General features: G+C 55.8%; 6 protein-coding genes across 6 annotated transcripts; 2 read left to right on the top strand and 4 right to left on the bottom strand.

Annotated features, from left to right (window-relative positions):
• Nucleotides 1–4,182: 4,182 nt before the first annotated feature.
• LY79DRAFT_658192 (RWD domain-containing protein) lies at nucleotides 4,183–6,780 on the bottom strand. The gene is made up of 2 exons (XM_060562719.1): nucleotides 5,802–6,780; nucleotides 4,183–5,743 (listed from the first exon to the last, which is right to left on the bottom strand). The coding sequence occupies exons 1-2, from the start codon at nucleotides 6,370–6,372 to the stop codon at nucleotides 4,329–4,331; spliced, it is 1,986 nt and encodes a 661-aa protein (XP_060415999.1). The 5' UTR covers nucleotides 6,373–6,780; the 3' UTR covers nucleotides 4,183–4,328.
• A 147-nt stretch (nucleotides 6,781–6,927) lies between these two features.
• LY79DRAFT_702406 (PAP2 superfamily protein) lies at nucleotides 6,928–8,047 on the top strand (the record flags this gene model as incomplete). Its single annotated transcript, XM_060564942.1, has 2 exons — nucleotides 6,928–7,334; nucleotides 7,409–8,047. Exons 1-2 carry the CDS (start codon nucleotides 7,281–7,283, stop codon nucleotides 8,045–8,047), a joined length of 693 nt encoding a protein of 230 aa, XP_060415998.1. The 5' UTR covers nucleotides 6,928–7,280.
• A 643-nt stretch (nucleotides 8,048–8,690) lies between these two features.
• LY79DRAFT_578455 (uncharacterized protein) lies at nucleotides 8,691–10,849 on the bottom strand (the record flags this gene model as incomplete). Its single annotated transcript, XM_060559953.1, has 4 exons — nucleotides 8,691–9,851; nucleotides 9,904–10,280; nucleotides 10,335–10,495; nucleotides 10,563–10,849. 4 exons carry the CDS (start codon nucleotides 10,847–10,849, stop codon nucleotides 8,691–8,693), a joined length of 1,986 nt encoding a protein of 661 aa, XP_060415997.1.
• An 8,907-nt stretch (nucleotides 10,850–19,756) lies between these two features.
• On the bottom strand, nucleotides 19,757–20,604 carry LY79DRAFT_512198 (emopamil binding protein; the record flags this gene model as incomplete). Its single annotated transcript, XM_060554345.1, has 3 exons — nucleotides 19,757–19,947; nucleotides 20,016–20,151; nucleotides 20,203–20,604. 3 exons carry the CDS (start codon nucleotides 20,602–20,604, stop codon nucleotides 19,757–19,759), a joined length of 729 nt encoding a protein of 242 aa, XP_060415996.1.
• A 568-nt stretch (nucleotides 20,605–21,172) lies between these two features.
• On the bottom strand, nucleotides 21,173–21,440 carry LY79DRAFT_668468 (glucose-repressible protein; the record flags this gene model as incomplete). The annotated part of the gene is made up of 2 exons (XM_060563533.1): nucleotides 21,173–21,266; nucleotides 21,319–21,440. 2 exons carry the CDS (start codon nucleotides 21,438–21,440, stop codon nucleotides 21,173–21,175), a joined length of 216 nt encoding a protein of 71 aa, XP_060415995.1.
• An 849-nt stretch (nucleotides 21,441–22,289) lies between these two features.
• Nucleotides 22,290–22,553, top strand: LY79DRAFT_548709 (uncharacterized protein; the record flags this gene model as incomplete). The annotated part of the gene is made up of 1 exon (XM_060557420.1): nucleotides 22,290–22,553. A coding segment is annotated over exon 1 (207 nt), but the record flags the coding sequence as incomplete, so codon positions are not given.
• Between the last annotated feature and the right edge of the window lie 817 nt (nucleotides 22,554–23,370).

The following is a 23,370-nucleotide window of genomic DNA, read 5'->3' as shown; positions in this document are numbered from 1 at the left end:
CAGACACACACACACACACACACACACACACGCGGCTTTTTGCCTAGGCTACCATTGTGCAGCAAGATTCTATGACGCATGGCCAAGCCGGCTTTACATACCACAGCGACGTCGCCGATCCAGGTATACGAAGATGACATTGACTGTGCGGCATGGTGGTCTGAAAATGCTAAGGCGGGTGGCAGACGGCGTGCGACGGGATGACTGACTGAACTTGCTTCTTTGCTTGCCTGGTCAAGGCATTGAGGACGAACTGATCAGTGATGTCGCCAGGGTCGTGGCACTCCAAGGCCCTGGTGTCTATCAATCTCTAGACCCAGGCGACGCTGGCCGCCTGCAATACCCGTCGGCGTCGTCGCCGGCGTTTTGCCGACAGCATCGGCACGATAACGATGGCGTCGCAGGAAAGGGGTGGCGATGGCGACCTGTTCGTACGATTATGATGATACGGCCTTGGCTCCTTGCGCCAGGCCGACTCGTGCAATTGTTAGAGCAAGGTGCTCTTGAAACCATCGTTCCCTCCTCCGTTCTACAGAGTCACATTGGATCGCAATATTCTTTCCGAAGCAAAAGTGGACCGGCCCTATAGGTGCAAGGACAAGAAACCTTTCCTGTTCCCCTTGGCCTCATTTACTCCCTTGACAAGCTGGTCGGCCTGCCGGCCTGGCTTCTACTCATATTCAACGTGGCCTTGGTGGCTGTCTACCCCGTGCAGCACGATGCGACGCCTGCCTCGCCGGTCGCCTCGCCGGTGTGCATACGAACCGTACCTGAAGTACCTCCTCTGCGCTCCGTCTCTCGCCGCCCACAGGTAGCTGTCACCACACTCCACTTGTCTTCAGCAAAGGGAGGGGGAAGGGGAACCCATCGGGAAGATTACGATGTGGCTACTTCGTGAGTCGTCCAGAACCTACGCCCCTTGGACCCCTGCTCCACCCTCATCGATGGCGTCGTTAACGTGCTCGACCCCCATCCGGTTCACACTCCCCGGATCCATGATCCATGGGGGTCCGTACTGCGCGCAAAGGAGTGAAAGAGCAGGACGGGCATCCATGCCGCTCGCAAGGCCAGGCTCGCAACGGAACGACCATTGTTCGACTAGGGCCAAAACAATTGCGGAGATCTCGGGCCTCACGAGATCGAAGCTCCAGATAGCTCTCTTATATCGGGTCTCCGTCGCTGTTATAACTCTGCATAGGTAGCAGCAGCCGTGATGGTAGCATCCTCGGCGCGATGACGGCAGGGACCGCGGCGTCGCAAATGAGCACGATGGAGCTACCCTCTCACTCTTTGTGTGTGTGTGTGTCTGTGTCTGTCTGTCAGTTTAATTGTCCATTCCGTCCCCACCACTGTTACACGCCACAACTTTACCTTTTGCCATGAAGGAGGGTGTGTTTACGGGTTGCAGACTCAGCAACGATCGGAGCTTGATAGATGGCATACCACCCCTCTTCCTGTTATTCACAGGTATGTATCCTCTCCCTCCCCCCACCCTCTTCTTGCCTTGGGACATAGCGCGTACAGGCGCATCATAGACTTGGAACCTGGGACCTTGGTATTAAGAGCTTGGATCCAGGGTCTTTCGATTTGGATGGACGTCGACTCGACGAACCCCTCCCATCTCATTCCGACTCGTGCTCCCGCCCCTCTCCTTCTCCCCATCACAGATGCAACATGCTCACAGTGTACTGTAGCAAAACCATATCGCTGCCGTTGTTTTGTAGTCTTCGGGGCATTTCTCCTACTCCTCGATCGCCACGCCCGCAGCGAATTACCCCAAGCCTTCCCACTGCCCCCCTTTTGTCGGCTACTCGACAGGCTCTGGCCTTCGGCGCCAGTCTTCGACTCAGGCCTGAACCATCCGGGTCCGGCAGATGCGAACCAACCCGGTGGGGGGTATCGTTGGGTTCTCGCACTCTGGCCAAACGACAAGCTCGGTATTAGAGGTTAGCTCGTGATCAGGTAGCTCGACCATGGATGGCTTCGCTTGCGGCACACTTCGTCGACCGCCGCTAGCAACTCAACCTAGCCCGCCACCCGCCGCCCGCCGCCCGCCGTTTCTCGTTCGTAACCCGCGTTCACCCTCCCTCCCCCCTCTTCCCCTCCTGCAAGTCGTCCATCGCTTGCTTGCCCGCGGCTTCATGTTCTGGCGTGCGGATGGAGGTCAGTTGCGAGCTTGACAGAGTAGCAGCCATTTCTGGGCAACTCTAAGGGTTCCTCCCCCGGGCACTCCTTTTCGCCTGCTACCTACCTACAGATATGTCGAGGTTGCGTTGCTTCCCCCCCTCCTGTTTCCTCCTCTTGCGGACCCCTTTCCAGAGCCACGCTGTACCTTGCGTGTAATAACCTTACCCTGTTGTGACCTTCCTCTTCCCTCCCTTCTCCATCCTCCCCTCATTGATCTCCGGTACTTGTCAAGTCAAGCGGGGCAGGCTTTATGACATAGGGCCGAGGATATTGAGAGATATAAGACTGTAGCTATTATGGAATATCACGCAGTCGTTCATTGCTTACCCCCCCCCCCCCCCCCCCCCCCCCCCCCCTGTCGAACGCGCGACCGGGAACCCGACGAGATTGGGGAGGCACGTATACGGGATATCCTGCGTGATATCTTGCGTGCAGGCCGGCAGAAGGAGTAGAAGGCGGAGACTCTGGGATTCGAGGGGGAGCGTCTCAGGCGGTGAGGATGAGGATGGGGTCTAGAGATGGCGAAGAGGCAGGGGCGCACACACACACACACACACAAAGAGGGAGAGGAAGGTAAAGAGAGTCAGATGCAGTGCAGATGATAGGGCGAGCCTCTTCCTCCAGCCGGCGCTGGGTCCGATGGCACGTCGACTGTTCTCCCCTTTCCATCGTAACCCCCAGACTTGCTGCCCGTCCCTTGATCCTCCCCCGACCTCCCTCCTTTCACTCTTGATGCGACCGCCCACGAACGTTCCGAGCTCCTTATCGCCCCTTCCATCCCCTCTTACTCCGAACATGTCCTTTCTTGCGGGGAGGAGTGGTGGGGGAGGGGGCGCAGGTTTGGAATCGCCAATGATGTTTCGGACGGAGCCGGACATGCTAAGCGAGTATGCAAATGCCGTTGCCGTGTCCCGCGAGAGCGAGACTGAGGAGGGGGGGGGGCATGCAGCATGTCGCGGTGAGCGGAACTCGAAATCACCGCTTCGTGTTTTTTTGTTTTGTGTTTTTTTGGTTCTAACCACGTCACGTTTGTCCTGCGGAGCCCTCTTCTCCTCCCCGGAGCCGAAATCATTCGATCCCGACGGGTGGCCGATAGTGATCTCGCGTAAGGATATGACGGGCCAGGGCAAGTAACGAGGATCGATCGGTTCGGCAAGACAAGAATAGGAACAGAGTTGATGGGAAACCCGGTTGTGGTCAGGCAATCTACCGGCCCACCTCACCTCCGTCCCATTCCCCGTTCCCCCCCCCCCCCCCCCCCCCCCCTTCCCTCCCCGCTGCAGCCCAACAGCGAGGACGACAAGATGGACGACGATGAGGACGACGACGGAGGTCCTGAGGCTCTCTTGTTCAAACGAGTTTGTCGGCCTGCAAGAGGGTACCGTGGATGTTGCTAATCTCGCCCGTTTTCTTAATCTCCCCCCCCCCCCCCTCCCCCCTCCAAAGAGAAGCAAAACCAGGAAGTGAATTTGTCAAGCTGTTTCCACTTTCATGTCGGGTGTTGCTTGCAGTGTGTCGAGTAGGCCCCCGGCCATTACCAAACGATTTTATAACGAGCTGGACAACGGTCCTTCATCTTGAGCCTCGCCTGCTTGCGTGCCGTACCTTTATGCCAAGGCAGCTCCAGGCTTTGATGGCGGGAGATGCCAGCATGTGGGCGCAGCTGAGGAGATGTTTGTCTGGTGTTGCCTTGCTTTGGGAGTGACTTGTTGCAGACTGAACGCTGCAATCACCGCGCTGAGATGACACGCTCTCGAACTCTTCTGGCGGTCTTGCTTAGCCGGTCGGTCCATGCGCCTTCCTCCCCTTCCAAGGTATTAAACGTCGTCCAACGACCGCTCCCTACCGAATGCCAGGAGTCAAGAAGAAAAGAAGAAGGAGAGAAAAAGAGGATGAGAAAAGAGGAGGAGGAGGAGGAGGCAAGGGCCGCTGCCTGCTTGTGACATGCCTTCCGTCGAGGCGCAGGTCCGTCACACACACCCAGCACGCACTAGTGTCCCGGCCAAAGGTAGTTCGGTAGTTCATTCCATTCGCTGTCCTGTCTGACCATCATGCCGTCGTCTATGTCCAAGTTGCCCTGCTCTCCCGTCTATGGTTCTCATCGTGCCCGGCTGACATGTGTTGCGCCCATCAGGAACCAATCACCCCTCGTCGCTGTCCTCTTCCTCGTCGTCCAAAGCCATCTGCACGAATCGTCTGATCCAGGCTTCCTGCGCTGCGTCGAGCGCGTCGGCGTCAACGACCCCGATGCCAATCTCCCCATTCCTGCCCACGACGGGCACCCGTAACCGCTGGTTCCTCTGCTGGTTCTGCCGCCGACCGCCTCGAGCGTCTGCGCCTCTGTTTCCGCGCCCGCCACGTCCGCCTCGTACGGGAGGCCCGCCTCTTCTCGCGGGGTTGACCGGCGCTGGTGGCGCGGCAGGCGGGACGGGACCGTGAGCCGCCCCTGCTGCTGCTGCTCCTCCTCCTCCTCGGCCGCCCCGAGGAGCCGGGTCGGCTCCTATCCGTAGGACGAGCGGCCCTTCTCGTGCAACACCACCAGCCGGAGGGGGCGGTGGTTGGAGAACGTCGTCCGCCTCCGCCTCCGTGTCCGAATCGCTGTCGTCCGGCTCCTCGATCTCGGGGACAAGGTCGGCTATCTCGACGACGTCCTCGTCCTCGTCCTCGTCCTGCGCCTGCGCCTGCCGCGCGCCGCCGGCGAAGCCAATGCCGACGTTATCGCCATCGCCGCCTTCCAGTTCCCACAGGCGCATGAAGCACGACGTGATCTTGCCGTCGGGCTGTTCGTTGAAGTGGGCGTACGGGTTCCTGGGGTCGAGCCAGGCCGAGCATAGATAGCAGAAGTGCGAGGCGCAACGGAAGCAGATCATGTGGTTGCACCCGTGGCTCTTCTGCGCTGTGACGCCGCACGTCGGGCACGGTGTGGTATGAAGGTTGATGTAGTCGATCGAGGCCTGCTCCTCGGCCGAAAGCTCGCCCGTGTCCCGCTTGGGCGTGCAGCGGTAGAACTCGCCATGCCACGACTGGTAGCAGCGGCTACAGAAGGCGAAGCCGCAGTCTTCGCATATCGCCAGGAGGTCCCCGCGGTCAAAAGCCTGCTTCTTCTTGCCTTTTCCGCCTTCGTCATGCCCTTCGGCACCTTCATCGTCCTCTGTGTCTTCACCTGAAGCCTCAACCATCTCCAACCCCTCGGGCTTCCTGTGCTTCTTGGACCTCGCAGCGCCCTGGCACCACGACCGGGGGCAGTAGATGGTGTCCTTGTCCGACTCGAGCTCGTTCTTGTACTTGAGGGTCACGTAGCGAGTCACCGTCTCTTGGGACAGACCAATCTGGAGCAGTTCACTTGGGCTGATGGAAGTCTTGACCTTGCGCTTCTTCCCCGAGGCCGAGATCTGTCCCGCCTCGGCGCGCTCTTTGGAGCAGTTCGGGGCAAGACAGCGGACAGTTGCCAGGTCTCCTTCCGTAATGGCATTATTGTAGAATTCCTGTAAGCATTGGATACAGAATATGTGCCCGCAATCGAGCATCTTGTGACACATGAAACCTTTCTTGGGGTCTGCGCGGCGGATTAGCGGGCTTTCAAGGGACGGCCAAGCTGTCACGGGGTCGCATACCTAGACAGATGCCGCAGTCAAAGGTCTCCTTCTCAAACGCGGCCCGAGCAGCCTCGATATCGTAGTCCAGGATGGCAATCTTGTGGGATGGATCAATCTCCAGAGTGCCGTTCCCGTCAACCATGCCAAACACATCGTCCGCAGCTTGCTGGACGTGATCAATGTATGTAAAAGCGATCATGTCACGACCCATCTCCTCCCACAATCGCGGGCCGTCGTCCTCCAGCTTCTTGATGGCATCCCTCGTCAGCCACGGTGGCGATGTGCTTATGCTGACGCCGGGCGGCCGCTCTGAAGGATAGCCCTCGGGCAGTTCCATGCGGACCACGACGGCCGGGAGGTGGGAGAGCTCATGCGAATCGACGCGGGGTTCGATGCCTGGGAGCTGAGCAGCGGCTGTATCTTGGGCGTTTGGGGCGGCAGGAAACGCAACGGTCACGGGCTTCGCGGGACGAACCGGCAGTTGAATAGTAAAGCAGAAGGGTCGCTGGTCGTCGGGCTCGATTTCGGGGAAGATGGCCTGTAAAGAGCTGAGCTCGTCCTGGCGCGGGTCGTCGCTGTCGGCGTCCATGGCTACCGGTTGAGGCAGACGTGTCTCATGCTTTCTAGAACGGTTGCGGTAGTAACTTGAAGCTCTTTTGGGTATTTGTAAAAAATGGGGGCAAATCGTGGGAAGGGTTTGCGCTCCTATGTATTAGCGACGAACATATGGATACGGGTATCGGAGAGGCAGCGAGAGAACGGGTGGCGAATTCGCGAAAATGGTGCTGATTTTTATTTGAGAGCAACGGAGATGGCGCGGAACCCGCGAGAAGTGCGACTGGCTATGATAAGACCTTTCTTTTCTGTAAATTCCTTTCGAGGCCGGCCAAAGGGACAAGGGTTTCTGCTCGCGACACGCAGAGAAGCTGCTGCGTGTGAGAGAGCTCTTGTCAAAAAACGGCTGGCCGAGCGCGGGGCGACTAACGATGAAAATGATGACTCCTTTGCCGCTGGCAATAAATCGCGGGGCATTAGGCAGGGGGTTGGTTCCTTTGTGTAGGTAATCAGATGAAGCTACTACCTAACCTCCCTAGCCACAAAGCCACAGAAAGCCGCTGCTATGCACTATTTGCGCTGGTAGGGAGGGGCATGGAGCTCCCGATTGGCCTGCTGGGCTCGAGGCCATGCGATCTGGGTCCTGACGCAGGTAATTAGACGAAGAAGCTGGCGAATGCTCCAACCAGCAGGACTTTGACATTTCCAGAGTGCTGTGCACCACGATCCGCGACGTGCGCTCCAACTTTACCAGCCCCCGTGAGGAGTCAAATTCTCTCGCTATAATACGATTCAACCACCCCTCTTTCCGGAGCCACATGGGTTCCACCGCCAGAGTATTTATTATTCTTTCAAGGACATAACCTCCCCCCTTCCCGCGTACCGGAGAGCGTCAGCCATACTCAAGGTCGGGAATGCAATCGAAACTGCGCAGTTGAAAGCATGGACCAAGACACGAGACCTCTAGCCTCCCTCTCCCTCACCCACGTCTACTATGTGAGGCCTTACCCGTCATCCTCTTCCCTCCTTCCCTTCGCCTGCGGCAGAAAACTAACAGAACCTCCTCCCAGGATCCCGATGATTCCCTCTCGTTCCTCTGCGCGTGGCTCGCCTTGCTCCCGCAGGCCTTGTGCATCGTCTACGCGACCCTGATCTGGTCCACCCGCGAGATTGAGATCCTCCTCATGTTCGCCGGCCAGCTGGGTTGTGAGGCCATCAACTTCGCCCTCAAGCGCCTCATCAAGGAGGAGCGCCCCCGCCGCATCCACGGCAAGGGCTACGGCATGCCTAGCTCCCACGCCCAGTTCGTCGCCTACTGGTCCATCTTCCTTGTCTTGTTCCTACTGGTCAGGTACCGGCCTACCTCCGTGCGGAGGCACCACCAGCCCTACTCGCTCATCGAGCGCGTCGTCGTCAGCGTCGCTGCGCTGGGCATCGCCGCCGCGGTGGCCTGGAGCAGGGTGTACCTCGACTACCACACCGTGAAGCAAGTTTTGGTCGGCTTTCTGGCCGGCTCGGTGTGCGCCGTGGGCTGGTTCATGGTCACGGCGATTGCGAGGGATTTTGGCATCTTGGCCTGGGTCTTGCAGACCCCTATTGCGCGGCTGTTTAGATTCCGTGATCTTGCGGTCGAAGAGGATCCGTGCCAAGCTGGCTGGGACAAGTGGGAGGAGAGACGCGTGGAGGCGGATCGGCAGAAGAGCAGATAAGAAACAGGACTCGAACAGAAATCCAACCATCCTTCTCATGCGCAGCACTAAATAATCCTGGCCCGTCATTCCCTCACAATCAAGCTAGGTTTTTGGGTCTGCCAGGCTCAAGCGATGGTTCATGTCACTTGTCACGCAGCGGCAAGAATCAGCTTTTTGTTTGGGCTCTTTTCGATACATTGAGCTATCGTATCTCTTGTCGTCGTTCAAGGACCCTCTCTAGTGGCATTTACCTCCGCTCTTCCGTCTGCCTCGTGGCTAATCATATACCATCATGTCCTTCCCATCCATTTTTTGGAATCCCAAGGCTCTTTCTTGAATCCCTCCTTTCCCGGCGTCCGGTCCTCTCCAATGAAAGCCGTGCGGCCGTGCCCACCCAGATCATACACAATGCGTCGTTGCAGACCCATTGCTAGAGATAAAGAAAACAAACAATATGTAGACGGTGTGTCGTACAGGTATCTCCGCAATTAGAAAACGCCGTCCAATGAAATAGTACATATAAGAAGAGAAAAGTTGTGGTACGCCGTCAACTCCGATCAGTGACCAAAAAAAGGTCGGATCGAACGCTTTTACCGTCCGTTGTAAAGGGCACGTCGATTAAATCGCTCCCGAGCGTCGAAACGCTGATAGTGATGTAGCTTCAGATCCAATCACGCTTGTCATGTTGACCGGAGCATTGGCAATCCTGCTTGGTGCACTGGACTGGGGCCTTCTTGCGCAGCGCAAGGTTGTTGAAGCCAACGCCCTGGGGGCTGGTGACTCTGGTCTTCTGAGGGCTCTCGGGTCTGTAGACCGCCGGACTAAGAGTGAGCTGTTGCGGCTCTCGCTCCTCCAGTCGCGATTGCCCATGCGCAGAGTGATCGGGGACAGATGGGAGAGTCTTCATCCGTGCATCCTTCTCGTAACGGACAGGCGATGACACCAGAGTCTCGTCCTCCTCGGAGTCGGACGAATCACTTTCACCGTTGACATCGACCTGGGCCAAAGGGCTGGGCCGCTTGAGGGCGTCGAGGTCCCGTTCGTTGGTGCAGTCAAGACTGGTGACGCTTGAGTTGTTCTGGAAGTATTGAGACGTGAGAGGCGGCATGTCATCAACGTTTGACAGACGTAGGCCAATCTGAACAGTCGCCGACGAAGCGAGGGAAGAGTCGCGACGATGACGAATGCCTTGAGGGTGAATTGATGGCGGGGGCTGGAGGAACAATATATCATCCTCTTCAAATGTCGTCACGGCGGGCTTGTATGTCTTGGCGGGGAGCAAGGTGATTGATTTGGTGTTGTTTTGTTGCTCGATTGGGAACAACGAGTAGGACCTTATGGGCGCGTGGGCCTTTGGGATCTGGTAATTCGGAACCTGCGCGGGTTCAGGTGTCTGCAGAGGAGCAGGGACCGTCTGCCACACAGCATTTGACCGGAGAGGGTTGGCATACGTGGGCGAGCCGGAGGGGCTCTCGATACGAGCCTCTTCCTCCTTCTCGGGCACCAGGCTGTCGGTGCTGTCCATCCGTCGGAGGGATTGTGCTCGGCCGACGGGGTTCATCATGTGATTTTCGTAATCATTGCCGCCACTGTAGACACGGATGCCGGCCTTGAGCTTATTACGCTCGGACTCGGACTTTTCACTGTGACAGGGACCGATGGTGGAGAGGGTGTTTGAACGCAAGAACAGGTGCAGGCCGCCAGTCATCAAGCCAGACACATTGGCAACGACAGTGGCAATCATGGCAAGTGTGAGGGCTTGTCCAGTAGCAGCTCGCTGCTCCGTGAATGAGAGGGTGAAGAAGAAAGGAATGAGAAGTGTCTAAGTCGTGGTCAGCCGGATGCCCCGTGGGGAGAGGGATTGTTCCACTTACAGTCGAAATGAAGGCGACCGCCAGGAAGTAGACCATCCTGGAAGCAGCGACACGCTCGCTGTTCTCAATCCTGGCATTGTTGTGCAGGCGAAAGAAGATAACGAGGGTCGAGGCGAGCAGCGCCACCGAGATAATTGTTAGGATAACGAAGCACCCCTCCTTCCAGCGCTGGACGAACCAGAAGAGGGACGCAAAGCAGAAGTTGGGAGGGCGGACAAAGAGAGTAACGAGGTAGGTAACGAGTAGGAAAGTGCCGACAGTGGCTAGGCATATGGTGACGTTCCATTTGCTACGAGGGGGCAGCGGGTTCTTTCGTAGAGACCGAAAAGCCACCTCCAGGGCGAATACTAGTTGAATGTAGGGAACAATGAAAACCGCTGCAGAAATTGTCAGCGAGATTTGAGTGATTGGGAGCTCCAGAGGTCACGAACCAGGCAGCATCATCTGGGAGGTGATGGTGCACCCCAGAGTAAGGAGGTGGTCGAGTCCAGTCGACTGTGCAACAGCGAAGACGATGCCCTGGACAACAATGCCAACAGAGAGGATCAGAGGGAAGGTCTCGGCAGGTCCAACAAAGTTGAAACCATGTGTTCTGGAATGAGCGGTTAGCCAGTGCCTCCTCCATCTGCAATAGCGATGCCAAATGCTGCCGTCCGTACCTGAAGCCAAACTTCTGGTTGGTCTTCTTAGCCGTTGCATATCCGTCCCAAAAGATTCCAACTGCTGTCGCAAAGGCGGCGATGACATTGAAAACGGCGAGAATGATGGTCGAGGTTCGTATCGATTTCGCAGACTGAAAACGGAACTGGTTGATGATGGCGGCCGTCGAAGTGTTCGTGGCCTTGTGGGAGCCTCGTATCGAATCATCCGCGGCACTTCCGTAGCCAGCCGTTACGCCGCCGACGTCTCCCCGCGCCCACAGGTCGTCGTGTACCCAGCTATCCATCTCGTCGATTGTTTACCTGGCAAGTGGTCGAAGAGAGGAGGAGCGCAGGCGTCGAGCCGCAGCGGTGCCAGATATTACTTCGCTCCCCAAACCATCTAATCCATAAACCGATCGAAGATGTCCCTGACGTAGAAAGTGTGGAAGGAAAGATGAGGACGAGGAAGTGAGGACGGCAATCGTGCGGATGGGATGGAGAAATGAAAAGAGTAAGTGGAAAGACAGGACGGATTGTGAAGGACTACCGCTCTTGGACAAAGAGGGTAGACCAGACGAAACAGACACTAAGGCAAGGTCGGGGCCTGCGAATAGAAACAAGAAGCGAGGACCAGCCACTCGAGAGAGAAAAGAAAGGGACCGGCCTGAGGAAGGGAAAGACCACTTTCCACGAGTCCAGCGGGGAGAAGAGAGGCGAGAAGAGGTCGCATGAAGAGGTGAAAAGGCCATCGCAGACGATGGAAAGGTCCACCTTGGTAGGGGGCTAGCAAGGGAGAGGGCTCGGGAAGGGCCCCCGCGCGGGCCAGGTGAGGTCCGGAGGGTTAGCCAAACAGCCAAATGGGCCCAAGTCCAACCTTGGGGGCAAGGCAAGGATAGCACGGCTGATGGGTGTGGTCCAAGAGAGAGAGGGTGGCAGACTGGAAAAAGAACCCCGGCCAAGAAATGGAAGGAGGGGCCAGCCAGAAGACGAGGACCAGGAGAGCCGAGCCTAGGAGCGAGCGAATGAGACGCGGTCTGTACCTCTCAGCCCGGTCCACGACTGGACGATGGCGAGTGACGAGGAGGGCTCAGATGGGGCGAACGTCTCTTGACGTGCATATTGCTGGTTGGAATGCCGCGGGGGCCACAACACGGCATCACAGATGGTCTTAGTCCTTGTCGAGGAAGTGCTCGGGACATGGGGGGAACAGGGCCAGGCGCGGGATGCCAACGCCAACCATGTTCGTCACGACCCCGCCAACTTTGGCTGGGATGGTACCCGTTCCTGATTGCCTCTCTCTCTCTTCATTACGGTAGTCGTATGTAGGCAGGCCCCTTGCCTTCCAGCCATGTGAGAGCCAGCCTGGTGCTCGACGGCAACCCGAGGGCCAAGGCGGGGCTGAGGAGACGGAGACAACTGTGCTATATCTGTACGTGGTCTTGGTTGCAGCAACCCCGGCAGACGGCGATCGAATGTGCTGCAGGCCGGCCCAGAGGCTGACTGGGGAGAGGGAGAGGAAAAAGGAAAGCGAGTGAGAGAATGAATGCGTGTGCGTGTGCGTGTGCGTGTACGTGTGAGTGTGTGTGTGTGTGTGTGTGTGCCGTCGTACCGGCAAGAGGCTCGATCGGAAAGCATTAAGTGGCGATGATGTGAAGCAGTGATGTGACACGTCTGGGTTTCGTCGTGTGGTCTAAATGCCCGAGCCCCTGGCTGTGAGGTTGAAGATGACAAGGTTTGCCATTGGACTTGAGCCCCAAATCTGGGGGGCACTAGTGGGAAACCTTCAAGCGCGATGCTGTTCTAGTGCTAGCGCCGTTGCCAATGGTGGATCAAACGGGTGCAGGGGGGTGTAGAAGGGGACGGCTGTTGGCGATGCCGAAACCTTTTCTGTGCCCCTCATCCCCAACGTCATCCACCTCCTGCGTACCTTCCTTCCGGCTCGCCCAATCACCAACGTCTGTCCTCGTACGTAGTACGGCTCATCTCTTCTCATATCAGCCATTCTGGTCTGGTTCGCGTGCCCCAAGACCCAGGTTGCCAGGGGAATCTGTGAGTGTGGTGCTGTCTACCGGCTGATGAATTTTGCTGTGAATCACCTCATCTCCACAGCACAAATGGTCTTTGGCCAACCACTCCCGGGGCCATGTTGAGAATCACAGGCTATACGTTGAAGCACACGGCTGTGCGAAAGAGGCGCAGACCATCATCATGCCAATGTGCATCGAGTCAGCGCTGCCTTCAGCAATGGAGGAGAGGATGCCTTTGCGTATGTGCGAGTCGCTGTGCCCGCGGCGGAGGCTGCCGGGGACGTCGGGGGCGACTCTCGCCCTCCTCCAAGTTTTCCTGTCGACTGGGCCCGCTAGCCTAATTCGCAGGATGTTTCTGCCAGCCTGATGGGATAGCCTGGGCTATCTTCTTCTTGCACGTGTCTCCCCCTTGCCCTGGGGGAGGCTAGGTGTTGCCAGGACAGACATTTGCTGCAAAACCTTTTCCTATCTCAAATAGCGGGGGCCAACGGGCATATCGTCTGGCGGGATGTCATCGAACCTCGTTGACGGCTGATCGTGTTCGTCTGTTTCCACAGACTTTCGAGCGATGAGGCAGAAGATGTATCATCTGAGCCGAGGCGGCTCGAGCAGGGGCTCAAACGGGATTCCATGACCAGGATTGCGATTCTTCGCGGCGCGGGCAACCTCGCCGGGGTGTGGGCAGACTCTGCCTGTTCTCCACACTCACATCAGATTATGCTGTGCTAACGGCCACCATGACCAGATTCATCGACTCGCAAGTCTGGCCCTGTCAACCCCATGCGAAGCCTGGACGGAAGTGGTTTGCGTCTTGCGGCCTGCCAAATGCGGCGTGACAGAGATGAAAGAGCACCTTGCGCGAACCGGTGAGAGGCAAACCACGAACATATTCGCTTGAGGGCGGGGAGGGCGATCCTTCGCTTCCGCGACCATACCTTTGTCGACGATGACGACTTCATCACAACCCTGGCAATCGCCGATTTTGGGTCTCGGCTTGCTGAGCTCACCCAGCCGAATATCATATCCCAAAGGCAACGACATGATATGCAGAAATGTCGGGTGACTGCTGTTGGACCCGGCGCAACGGGCATACGGAGACAAGCTCAGAGGCTAGTCAGTAGTGCGACACTATTCCTCCGAAGAGACAGGAAGTGCGCCAACCCGCGCCTAGCGCCATACGCCGGAAAACACGTTAATTTGTCTCCAACATGTCAACCTTACGGATCTTGAGGCTCTTAGCTTATTGCTAGCTCGCGCACTAGTCACAACCTTTGAAGCGTATCTTGGCTGCCGCACTGCGTCGCCTCCGCCAGCGAAAACTCCCCTCGCGATCACCAAGGGACCGGTGGAAGATGGTTGCTCCGAGATGAGGGACTGCGCGGGCTTGTCGGCCTCACTGCAACCTGCAGAATGTGGAGCACACCGTCGCCCCCATCAGCCCAGGGTTGTGGACCTTGTTCACTGCTGATCCGGTCGCGGTTGTCGATCAAACAGACATTCAGACGGACATAAGGTACCGCACATCTAGGGGGCCACACGGCCATCGCAACAGCTTCTCTCCTGCGGTCGCTTTCTTACCATGTCCAATTATAGCGGGCAGAAGCGAGTCTCACCCGAACTCTCGTGCCGCTCCTGGAAGCTGATGCTGTGCACTCTATTTCATATCTTGCTGTGTGCGTTGCGTGCCATCTCACCAGGGCACCCCCCTTGAGGGGCCGATGGTCTGGCCCGCTGTCCCAAGCGGCAGGAATTCGAAATGGTCGCCTCAGTAGGCTTCGGCCGATCTTATGGGAGGCCTTTGATAAGACCTCTCCCGGTCGGTACTGAGGATCACTGAAGCAAACCTTCTTAGCACAGCTGCCACCCCCGTTTTGCGATGTCGTCCTTGGGACGAGAGCTGAAGAAGCAAGTAACTTGTCATCCAAAATCCCGAGCCTCCTCGTTTCTTTTCTTCTTCTCCTCGTCGCCCTCTGGATATTCCCCTGACTACGCGGCTTGAGAGGGTCATCCAATGTTATGTAACGGCCATCGTTTACTATGTTCACCATGTATGGTATCGTCTGAAGTGACTGCGGGTGCTGTTGCAACGCAGTTGCAATGCGCTATTCTGGTTGCGAATGTTTCACTTGCACCACCGCGAATGCTACCGCAGCTCCCGTGAAGCGGGAGCGTCATTTGTTTCCTCAACAGAGGTTCGCGGTACCGTGGCTACTTTGGACAAGGCGACGCGAATGTGAAACGGTCCTGGGTCACTTGCGTGGTTGGAGTCCTCATGGGGATTGTGGGGTGACGAACCACAACGACGAAAACAACGGCGGCAACCATGACTGGACGACGCCAATAGTCGGGATGAGGATCCTCCTCTACGGCAAACACTTCCTCATTGGAAAGGCCGTGGAGAGCCTGCAAAGACCCGCTCTCCCAGAATGTGTGTGTCTGCTCTGGCAAAGCGTGTATTTGCCTCACCTGACGATGGCCCACTCTCGTCGGGTTCTCCGTCAGACTGCTTGGCTACCCCGTCTCCCGCTGGTTCAGGTGGTGAAGCATATAGAGTGCTGTCAGGCCAGTGTATACGAGAGCAAAGAAGATGACGACTGACTCACGCAGTGCGCCCGGGGGGGGGGGCTACTCAAGTCCGCCTACCATGACCGGAAGAGCTCGGCCGAGTTGGGCTTGGGACCGGTTGGTACGAGAGCCGTCGCCTTGGAAAGGAACACTGAACCGCCTCTGGCAGCAATCTCATTTCCGCCCTCGTTTCGGCCACGCATCTTCACCATGAAATTTGCATGTTCGGGGGCCTCCTGCAGTCAGCTGCTTCCTGACTACCGGTCTTTTTGGGTCGTACATGAATGAGGGACTGTTACGGGGGGGGGGGGCGGGATCCTCCGGCAGTTGATCTAAGGAATTGATTTGTGTTAAAGTAAGTAGGTATATGCGTTGTTCTAGATCTTCCGTGGCGGTTGGTGTGCTTTCCCCTTTCCGGCGTTTCCCATACCTCCGCTCAATATACCTCGGTCTAGTTAGCCCAAGCCATGATGCAGTATGGACAACCACCACGATCTACAGCAGAGAAGAACCATCCCAGACAGAAAGAAAAAAGAAGAAACTAAGATTGAGTAGATAGATTGGAACTTCCGGCACCAACATCTTGATCAATGCGATAGGCGGCTTACAAGTTGTCAGTCAGCGGCGTTTCCGCCCCCAAGTTGCCACCGGGCCCGTCTTGCCCATGTCTTTTTTTTCTTTTTTCGAGTGCGGTTCGGGGCAGTGATCCATGTCTTTGGCGACTCATATCATGGCCGTCGCGGATTGATTGTTGTAGAGGTTGGCCGCAGAGTTGGACCCTATGCCTGCCTCCTTGTCAACGGGGTCCGAACTGGAAATGTGGCGGTTTGCTGATTTTGCGCGAGTTGCCCCAACCACTTGGCTCCGCTTGTCAGCCTCCGGTGCTGTTGTTCGTTCGGGGCAGCGAGTCAGGCCCGTCAATATCTACGGTGAAGCAGCCCCGAGGTTCGCCACTAGCCGCAGCCAGTCGCTCTGCCCCGCGAGACAATTGCGGCACAATCTCAACAGGCCCCGGTTCCTGTCGTTGTCTGAAATTTGCGAGAGTCATGGAGGACAAGATGTCGAGTGGGATGGGACGCGTCGGGTACCGACGGGATTGGGTATCAGCTTGCTGTTGCACAGCGTTAATATCACGATGATGCAAAAACTGGAATGAGGTATCAGTCCGGCCCTAACACCCTTGCTTTCCAAGTCAGATAACGCTAGTGAGTGCTGTTTCAGTAATCGAAACCGTTCGCGGAGCTTTACCGCAGGGGAGGATCGCTGGTCTCTCTCAAGACCACTTGACGCTCATGATGGGTTCTAACCGTTTCCTTGCTCGTAGACTCTGTAGTAGGGGTGTGTGGTATGGGCTGATACTCCGGGGGAGTGGAAGTGATAGGTGTTTCTGTAATCTGCAGTTTCGTTCGCTCATCGTCCAGAAGCGTTTCCGTGTAAGTCAAGCGTTGTTGATTCAGTTGCAGTCACGTTCTCGTCGGTAGCCATCCTATCGTGGTGCCCTCCTGGCTCGGGCAGTAAGTTCAGCTATCATTGCGTAGCCTCGTCGACGTGCTTCACCTACTTGGTGAACACCACACCTGCATTATTCGAGAGAAACAGCCAGCGCTTCGAGCAGCGCCGCTCACGCCTTCTTTGGACTGGAAGTCATGTCTTTATGAGATTGGATCTGTCTATACGTTTATTTCTTCCTCGGCGGGATGCCAGTTCTTGAGCCGGAGTTGGGTAGCCTGAGGTACCTACCACTGGAATATCACGTCTTAGATGTTGGCGAGCAGCTGGTGAAGGCTCTGGTATACGTAGCCAAGGCGGTCCCTCATAGGGTAGCAACAGATACACGATGAAAATCATTGTAGGAAAGCACAGTATAGGTATCACGCCTGATACGGAACCCAAAATGGGAGATTACATATAAAGGTTTAACATCATGAAGGCATATGGGTGTTCCTCTACCCTTTTGACCGGGTTCGCAGCTGAAAAACAATATTGGATCTCATCCGCACCTTGACAACTGCCTGATCAAAATCGCTTCTTCGTGCCAGACGAACCCAAGGTACTGTCGAATTCTGGCCACGACACAACATAGGGTTATGCTCCCCAATTTGTCACCATTGGCTCTTGTATGCTCTGCCTGTCTACATAATGTTAGGTATGTGCCTAAGTGATACTACCTGATACTGATAGATAGATGGTAGTAAAATCTCGTTTCCATCCATACCATACCCTATCCGTCAAGGCAACCGAATGAAAGGTTAACCCACGGTCTGAACCTCACCTGTTCACCCGGCTAACGCCTTGCTTTAGGGCCCCGACTGCCTAGCCTCAAGGTCACTTTTGTAAACCGCAGCGGACAGTCAAAGTTTGATCTTAGCCATTAACCATAGAGGTCAAGAGCACCTTTTCCTTCTTTTTTTTGGGTACGGGACCCTTCTTGAGACCTTTATAATCGATCACATCAACACTTCATATAAATCAACGAGAAATTCATCTCTCACACAATCAATCAACTGCATCACGTTGGGCGGGTAACCCGTGATGCACAGAGTCAATGAACCTTTTCGCGGGATGATCCGACATTACAAGGTGCGTTGCTCCCTTCTTTCCTTCCATCGCCGAGGTCACTTTTTCTTCCCCTCTCCAAAAACTTCTGTCCCCTCCCCTAACATACAGAAAACCAAGGATCTGTGCCTGTCTGCGTCTGTCATCGGACGGTGCAGGACAGGAAAACTACACAATGACTGACGATGATGAGCTCTTCATACGTGGGATAACAGGCCATTCATCTGGCTTCGCTTGAATGACCGTTAGAAGATACTGAGTCTACACTTGCACAGGGGTATCACTCCCTGCGGAGTTTCACGTCACCGGGCACATAGTCTGGACAATTGCGTGGGAAAATGTATCAGTCCTGACAAAGCCAGAGTGACAGATATGACTCTTACGATGATCATCAACGGATGGACCGTCTAGCCACCCTCGACACCGAAGTGCACCACGTGGGAGGTTAGTAAGCACGCGGGTTCCAAAAAACACAGCCGGTTTCTCAGATCGCCTTACCCAAGTTTAGTGTTGACTAGCGGTGTATCTTGGAACCCGCGTGGTAGGGTACCTATGAAACTGAATCAATAATTCAACCTAGCCCTGATACCATTGATTGATATCTCATCTCTGAAAACCACGGGGCACCGAGACTGTGATGACAAGGAGGCAGGTGCACGGGAACGGCAGGTAGCGTTCGTCCATAATGGAAACGGTTGGAAGCTTCTCAGGATACTGACGGCAGGCACATGTTCGTCGAGGAAGGAGCAGGAGGCAGGAGCACCGGAACAGCAGGCGACGTTCTTCGATTATGAAAGAAGCCATGTAGAAGGAGGCACGCAGAAAAATGCGAGAAGTAGGTATCTAAGGAGCACTCGGGCTTGGACTGCTGTGATTTCTTTGCCTCGGCATACTACCACCCATCCACCCACCCCCTCTCTCTCTCTAATGACGGGGCCGTGTTGAGCGTTTTTGCCAATTCGCGAGTCTGAGGCGCGAATAGTCCCGGACCGGATGCAGTCCGACTCAAGGTCCAGCTTAACCGTCTTTCCAATCGAGCTCGGAGATAGCTGTCATGTAGGATGAAAGTGGTGACTGAGCCCTCTGGGTCCAATTCGGAAGCGAACGGCAAATTAGATACCGTGGCATTGAAGGGACTAGTAGTGTCAGACGCCAAAGCCTTTGCTCAGACCGACACGGAGCAACATATCTGGAAGCCCTTACGCGTGTAGCCTTTCTCCCATGATGCCTTCTCGGGCCAGTCGATGCTTCAGGTCACGAGGCAAACATACAAACTAGCCAATTCCAAGGCCTTCCGCTGCAACTTTGCCATGTCTTTCTTGTCAAACCACAGTGTCCTTTGTCTAAAATCCGTCTCGGAACGATTAGCGGTCGCGTTGTTGCCTTGCTTGGGTTGGGCATGGCCGAATTGTGTTCCGGCATCCGTTTGAGTGTCGGGAGAATCAAGCACTAAACATAAACGGGAGAACGGAGGTGCGTGCCTCTGACAATGGAGTCCGCGCCGGCATTGTAGAGAGGAGTGTGAGATTCAGATAGGCACATATAAGTTGAAGTTGGTCTACGGGCCTCCTTCGAGCATAGACGTGTCGTCATTCATAAGCCACTAAAGGCTTTTTCGGACTGAGATTCGATATCCATCAGCCGTCTATGCCAAAGAGCCATACCTGTATGCGAATGTCTTGTGGCCATATTTGACTCATGATAAAAGGAAGAGCGAGAGGGTATGGTTTGCTCAATTTCAGAAGGGCACCCGCTGTACCTTGCATTTGGACTATCGCTAGCGGATTTGCTCGCATATGGTGTCAACACGTGCCCTTAACTAGTTACGCTCCTCATTCTTCAACATCACTTTGGCGCTCAATCCACGACTCTGCGCACGACCTAGCCTAGGTTCCTACGGGGTTCTATAATATGATCGTGGCCGAGCCGAAAGTGTCACTTATCAAAGTGGTGCAAGGCAACACGGGCCTTGAACGTGCCCATTGCGTGACGATGCGGCTCTAGCATTGCAGAATACCCAATCGCGTATCCCGCACTAATCACCTATGCCACCACTGAACCTGCTCAAAGGTTCTTTCTCGCGCCCCGGGCCTTGAAGGCGTGCGAAATCTCCCCGTAGGCGACATAGATGGCGTACAAGGGGATAAACACCCACAGCATGTTGAAGAAGACCAGGTACACCCACAGATACATGAAGTTGCTGGTGTCGAGATAGATGTTGCCCGTCAGCCATTCGGGGCAGAAGGTCATGAAACCTAGCCAAAGCGTCAGTCGTGCTGGCCCTCCGGTCAAAAGGGGGTCGAGAACCCGCTCGTCGACTCACCTCCGTAGAGCTCCGCCGTCGCGATGATGATCATCCAAATGTTGACCTTGGGGTCGCGCTTGGCGATGCAGTAGCAGATCCACACCGCCAGGGGCCCGGCGCCGAACACGGTCAGAAGCTCCAGCGAGATCACGCCCTGTGTTGCGCGTCAGTCTCAACCCACTCCTATTCACGCAGCACAACCTACCAAGTCCGCGCCGGCCCATCTCTTGTCGGCCCTCGCATAGACCATCCAAAGCTTGGCAAAGGGGTTGTCGCCGGCGGCCTGGGAGCCATAGATACGGTCCGAGTGGCCCAGGAAGTTGGCCGGTGTCGGGTGAAATCGGCCTAGGTCAGCGTCGGAGATTTCGGCGAGCGAGATGTACGAGAAGAAGCAGTGGTAGAGGAAGCTGCCCTCGAGGAAGAAGTGAATAAGAGCATCAAAAGCGTGCCAGACGAAGAGGATGCGATATTTCGTCGAAGTCGTCGGGTGGAGCACGCGACGAGAGACGCCGATGGCGATGGACAGGAGAACTACCGTAGCTCCAAGGGAGACGAGGGTCGTTTGGTCGAACAGATCGGGTGGGAGGGTTGATGATGCGGTCGACATAGTGGTGGCGATTCCGAACGAAGGCGATTCAAGATAGAGGGTGGTGATGGAGGTGGTGGTGGAAGATTGCGGCTCAATTGCTTCACCCCAACACACCAGAAACGCTGGAATCTCGCGACGTTGAGGTTGGCGATCCGTGCGCCGGGGGAGCAGCCCCGGTGTGGGGAACCAGTTTGTGTGGTGGTGGGGGGAAACGTGGCACGCCCGTACAAGGATGATACTTGCAGATTGTAGTGCAACTAACTGATGATATCAGACTTACATGGCAGCCTCATCAACGGCAAAGATGTTTATCGGCATGATTGGCAGAAAGAACAACGAGCAATCAGATTCCATAAGGAAAGTTGAATCAAGAAACGTGGCAGCCGTTTTTCTGAATGGCGGTGGGAAATGTCTAATGTCCAAAAGATCACGAGAACTTGTGTTTTACTAGCAATGAAGTGGCATTATGGCTATTCTAGGTGAGGGTAATTAATCATTCCTAGGTGTGCCTCACTGCGTATCCCCGATCCGTTCCGAACGCCTTTCCCTTGGCCCATTCCGATTATTGGGATATCGTGGAAATGATTTAGTTCTTGGCAGCCTGCTTGTAGCCCTCGCCCTTGGCGTCGTGCTTGGACTCGTCGAGCTTGTCGCCAACGGCGTCCTTGGCAGCGGTGGCACTATTAGGCATATTAGTGAAGTGTCAAGGAAAGAAGTAGGAGTGAAGCTTACCGGTTCATGATGCCGGCATCGCTGTCCTTGGCGACGTTCTTGTTGGCCTCCTTGGAAGCGGTGGCACCGGCGCCCTGGACGGACTCGGAGACGTAGTTGGCGGCGTTCTTGATGGTGTCCATTTTGATTGATGGTTGGGTTTGTTGGTTGTTTGGTTGGTTGGTTGGTTTGAAGTAGAAGATTGATTGAGTTTGTTTGTTTGAGTGTGTGATGAGGAGAAAAGAAAAGATGATAGAGGTGGTGGGAAGGGGAGGTTTATATAAGAAATTGAAAGCACTTTGAAGCCGCCCGTGAGTGAAAGAGGCAGCAAGTGGTTGCCTCTTGCGTGGTACCTTCCTTCCTGCCTTGCGGAAGTTGCCCCGCTGGCCTTGACGGAGATCATTCACAACCAGACTGGAAGCGGGTAGGTATGTGGGACAGTAGGTAGCTTGCCGCCTTGCACAATGGGCAGAGGTACCTCGGGTTTGCCCCTCCAACACCTGCCCCTCCCCCTCTTTTGCGGTATCCCAAAGACAACCAATGCCTCTCGTGCGTGCCTCTCCCTGCGCAAGTACAGAGTACTGAATGACCCTCCGCCGGGTTTGTCCACTCGTGGCTGTAGCGCAGTTTCACCCCATCGGGCAGGGACGCTGAGGGTCTCTCATGTGAACCCAAGGAATGGCGTCATAGACCACGGGCCTGCCTGGTGCTTCTTCGCAGTTACTCCAGTTAGAGAGGACTGGAGATGGATGGCATGGTCCTCGCCCATCAGCCAACCGGGGATCTCTATCAAAACCGACCGAAAAGGTGGCACCGTGCAAAGCTGCGTCTGGTTCGGATGCAGTCTCACCAGCCACAAAACGGAGCTCCAGCCTGGGAGGAGCCTTCCCCTTTTTGGCAAAATGACGTCATTACAGCATGAGACAGGAACAGACATACGCCAACGTCATAGCGTCCCCGCGTGTCAACTGAGGCTTGTCTGAAGTACCCCAGGTAGGGGGGTAGGTAGGTAGTTTACGTATGTCGGTAGTCTACCTGCCCTACTTAGGTAGTTTACATAGCTACCTACCTAGGGAGGTTTTCATCTCTGAACCGGGTGCCCCCGCTTCTGGAGCTGCAGAGCTTGCAGTTGGTGTTTGTAGCAAGACATGCATACCACATGCTATGTATTTGTCGCGTAATGCTGGCCGGGAGAATACGTCAGCCTGTCGATTGCACCACGGCGGCCAGCCAACCAGCCAAACATGCCGCAGTCAGCAGGATGGCATTTGTGCAAGTCGCGATCACATCGCCGCTTCCCCCACCCTTCTGGCACCCGAGGTCCCATTATTGTAAGCGCCTTCACATTGCTCACCCAAAGGTCAAGCCAGCATGCTCTCCAGTAAGCTTGCAGCCACAGTGGACCTCCCACCCGATGCAAAGGATCCTAGCCGTGCACGCAGCATTGATAGGGGAAGAGACTGACAAGCTCAATAGACCACACGGACCAGCAAGCCGATTGAGCCAGGAGCTCAGGGAGCAGCCACGGCGTCGCTGATTCGTCCCATCGTCGCAGAATCCCCTGCATGGTGACGCCATCGCTAGGTAACTTGGTGCTTTGGACCACCCAGAGCGTTTGATGAGGGAGAACCGCCGCCTGCCTCTGCCTCTCTGGATGCGGCAGCGATGAGTGTGGGGATGATTGTTTCCCAATCCGCTCGGAGGCATGCGGACGACTGTATGTCATCGAGATCTCGTCTTTTGGTTGGTATCGATCTTTTCCCCATACACAGTCGGTCCCCAGGCCTAGACCGGACATTATCGTCCGGGCCAAAGAGGCTGAAGGCCCTGGAGAATAGGGGAATCTCCGCTGGCCGTCTCGCATGACGCTCCAGAGGCGCGGGCTTCGTCCCTCAACCGGACGAATGCGATGCGAGGAAACCATTGATGCCTTTCCTAACAGAGCAAGTACCTTCCCGTTTGCCGCGACCCAGGCGAATCTGCGGTGCAGTCTCAAATTCGGTTGACAAAATGCGTGCATCACAACATGCGTATTTTCGCTGGGCCCGCCACATCCCTTACCCACTTGTTCAG

The sequence above is a fragment of the Colletotrichum navitas genome, assembly GCF_030913465.1.
Source record: "Colletotrichum navitas strain CBS 125086 chromosome Unknown LY79scaffold_18, whole genome shotgun sequence".
Classification (NCBI taxonomy): domain Eukaryota; kingdom Fungi; phylum Ascomycota; class Sordariomycetes; order Glomerellales; family Glomerellaceae; genus Colletotrichum; species Colletotrichum navitas.
Note: the sequence above shows the minus strand (reverse complement) of the source record. Positions and strands in the feature narration are given on the sequence as shown.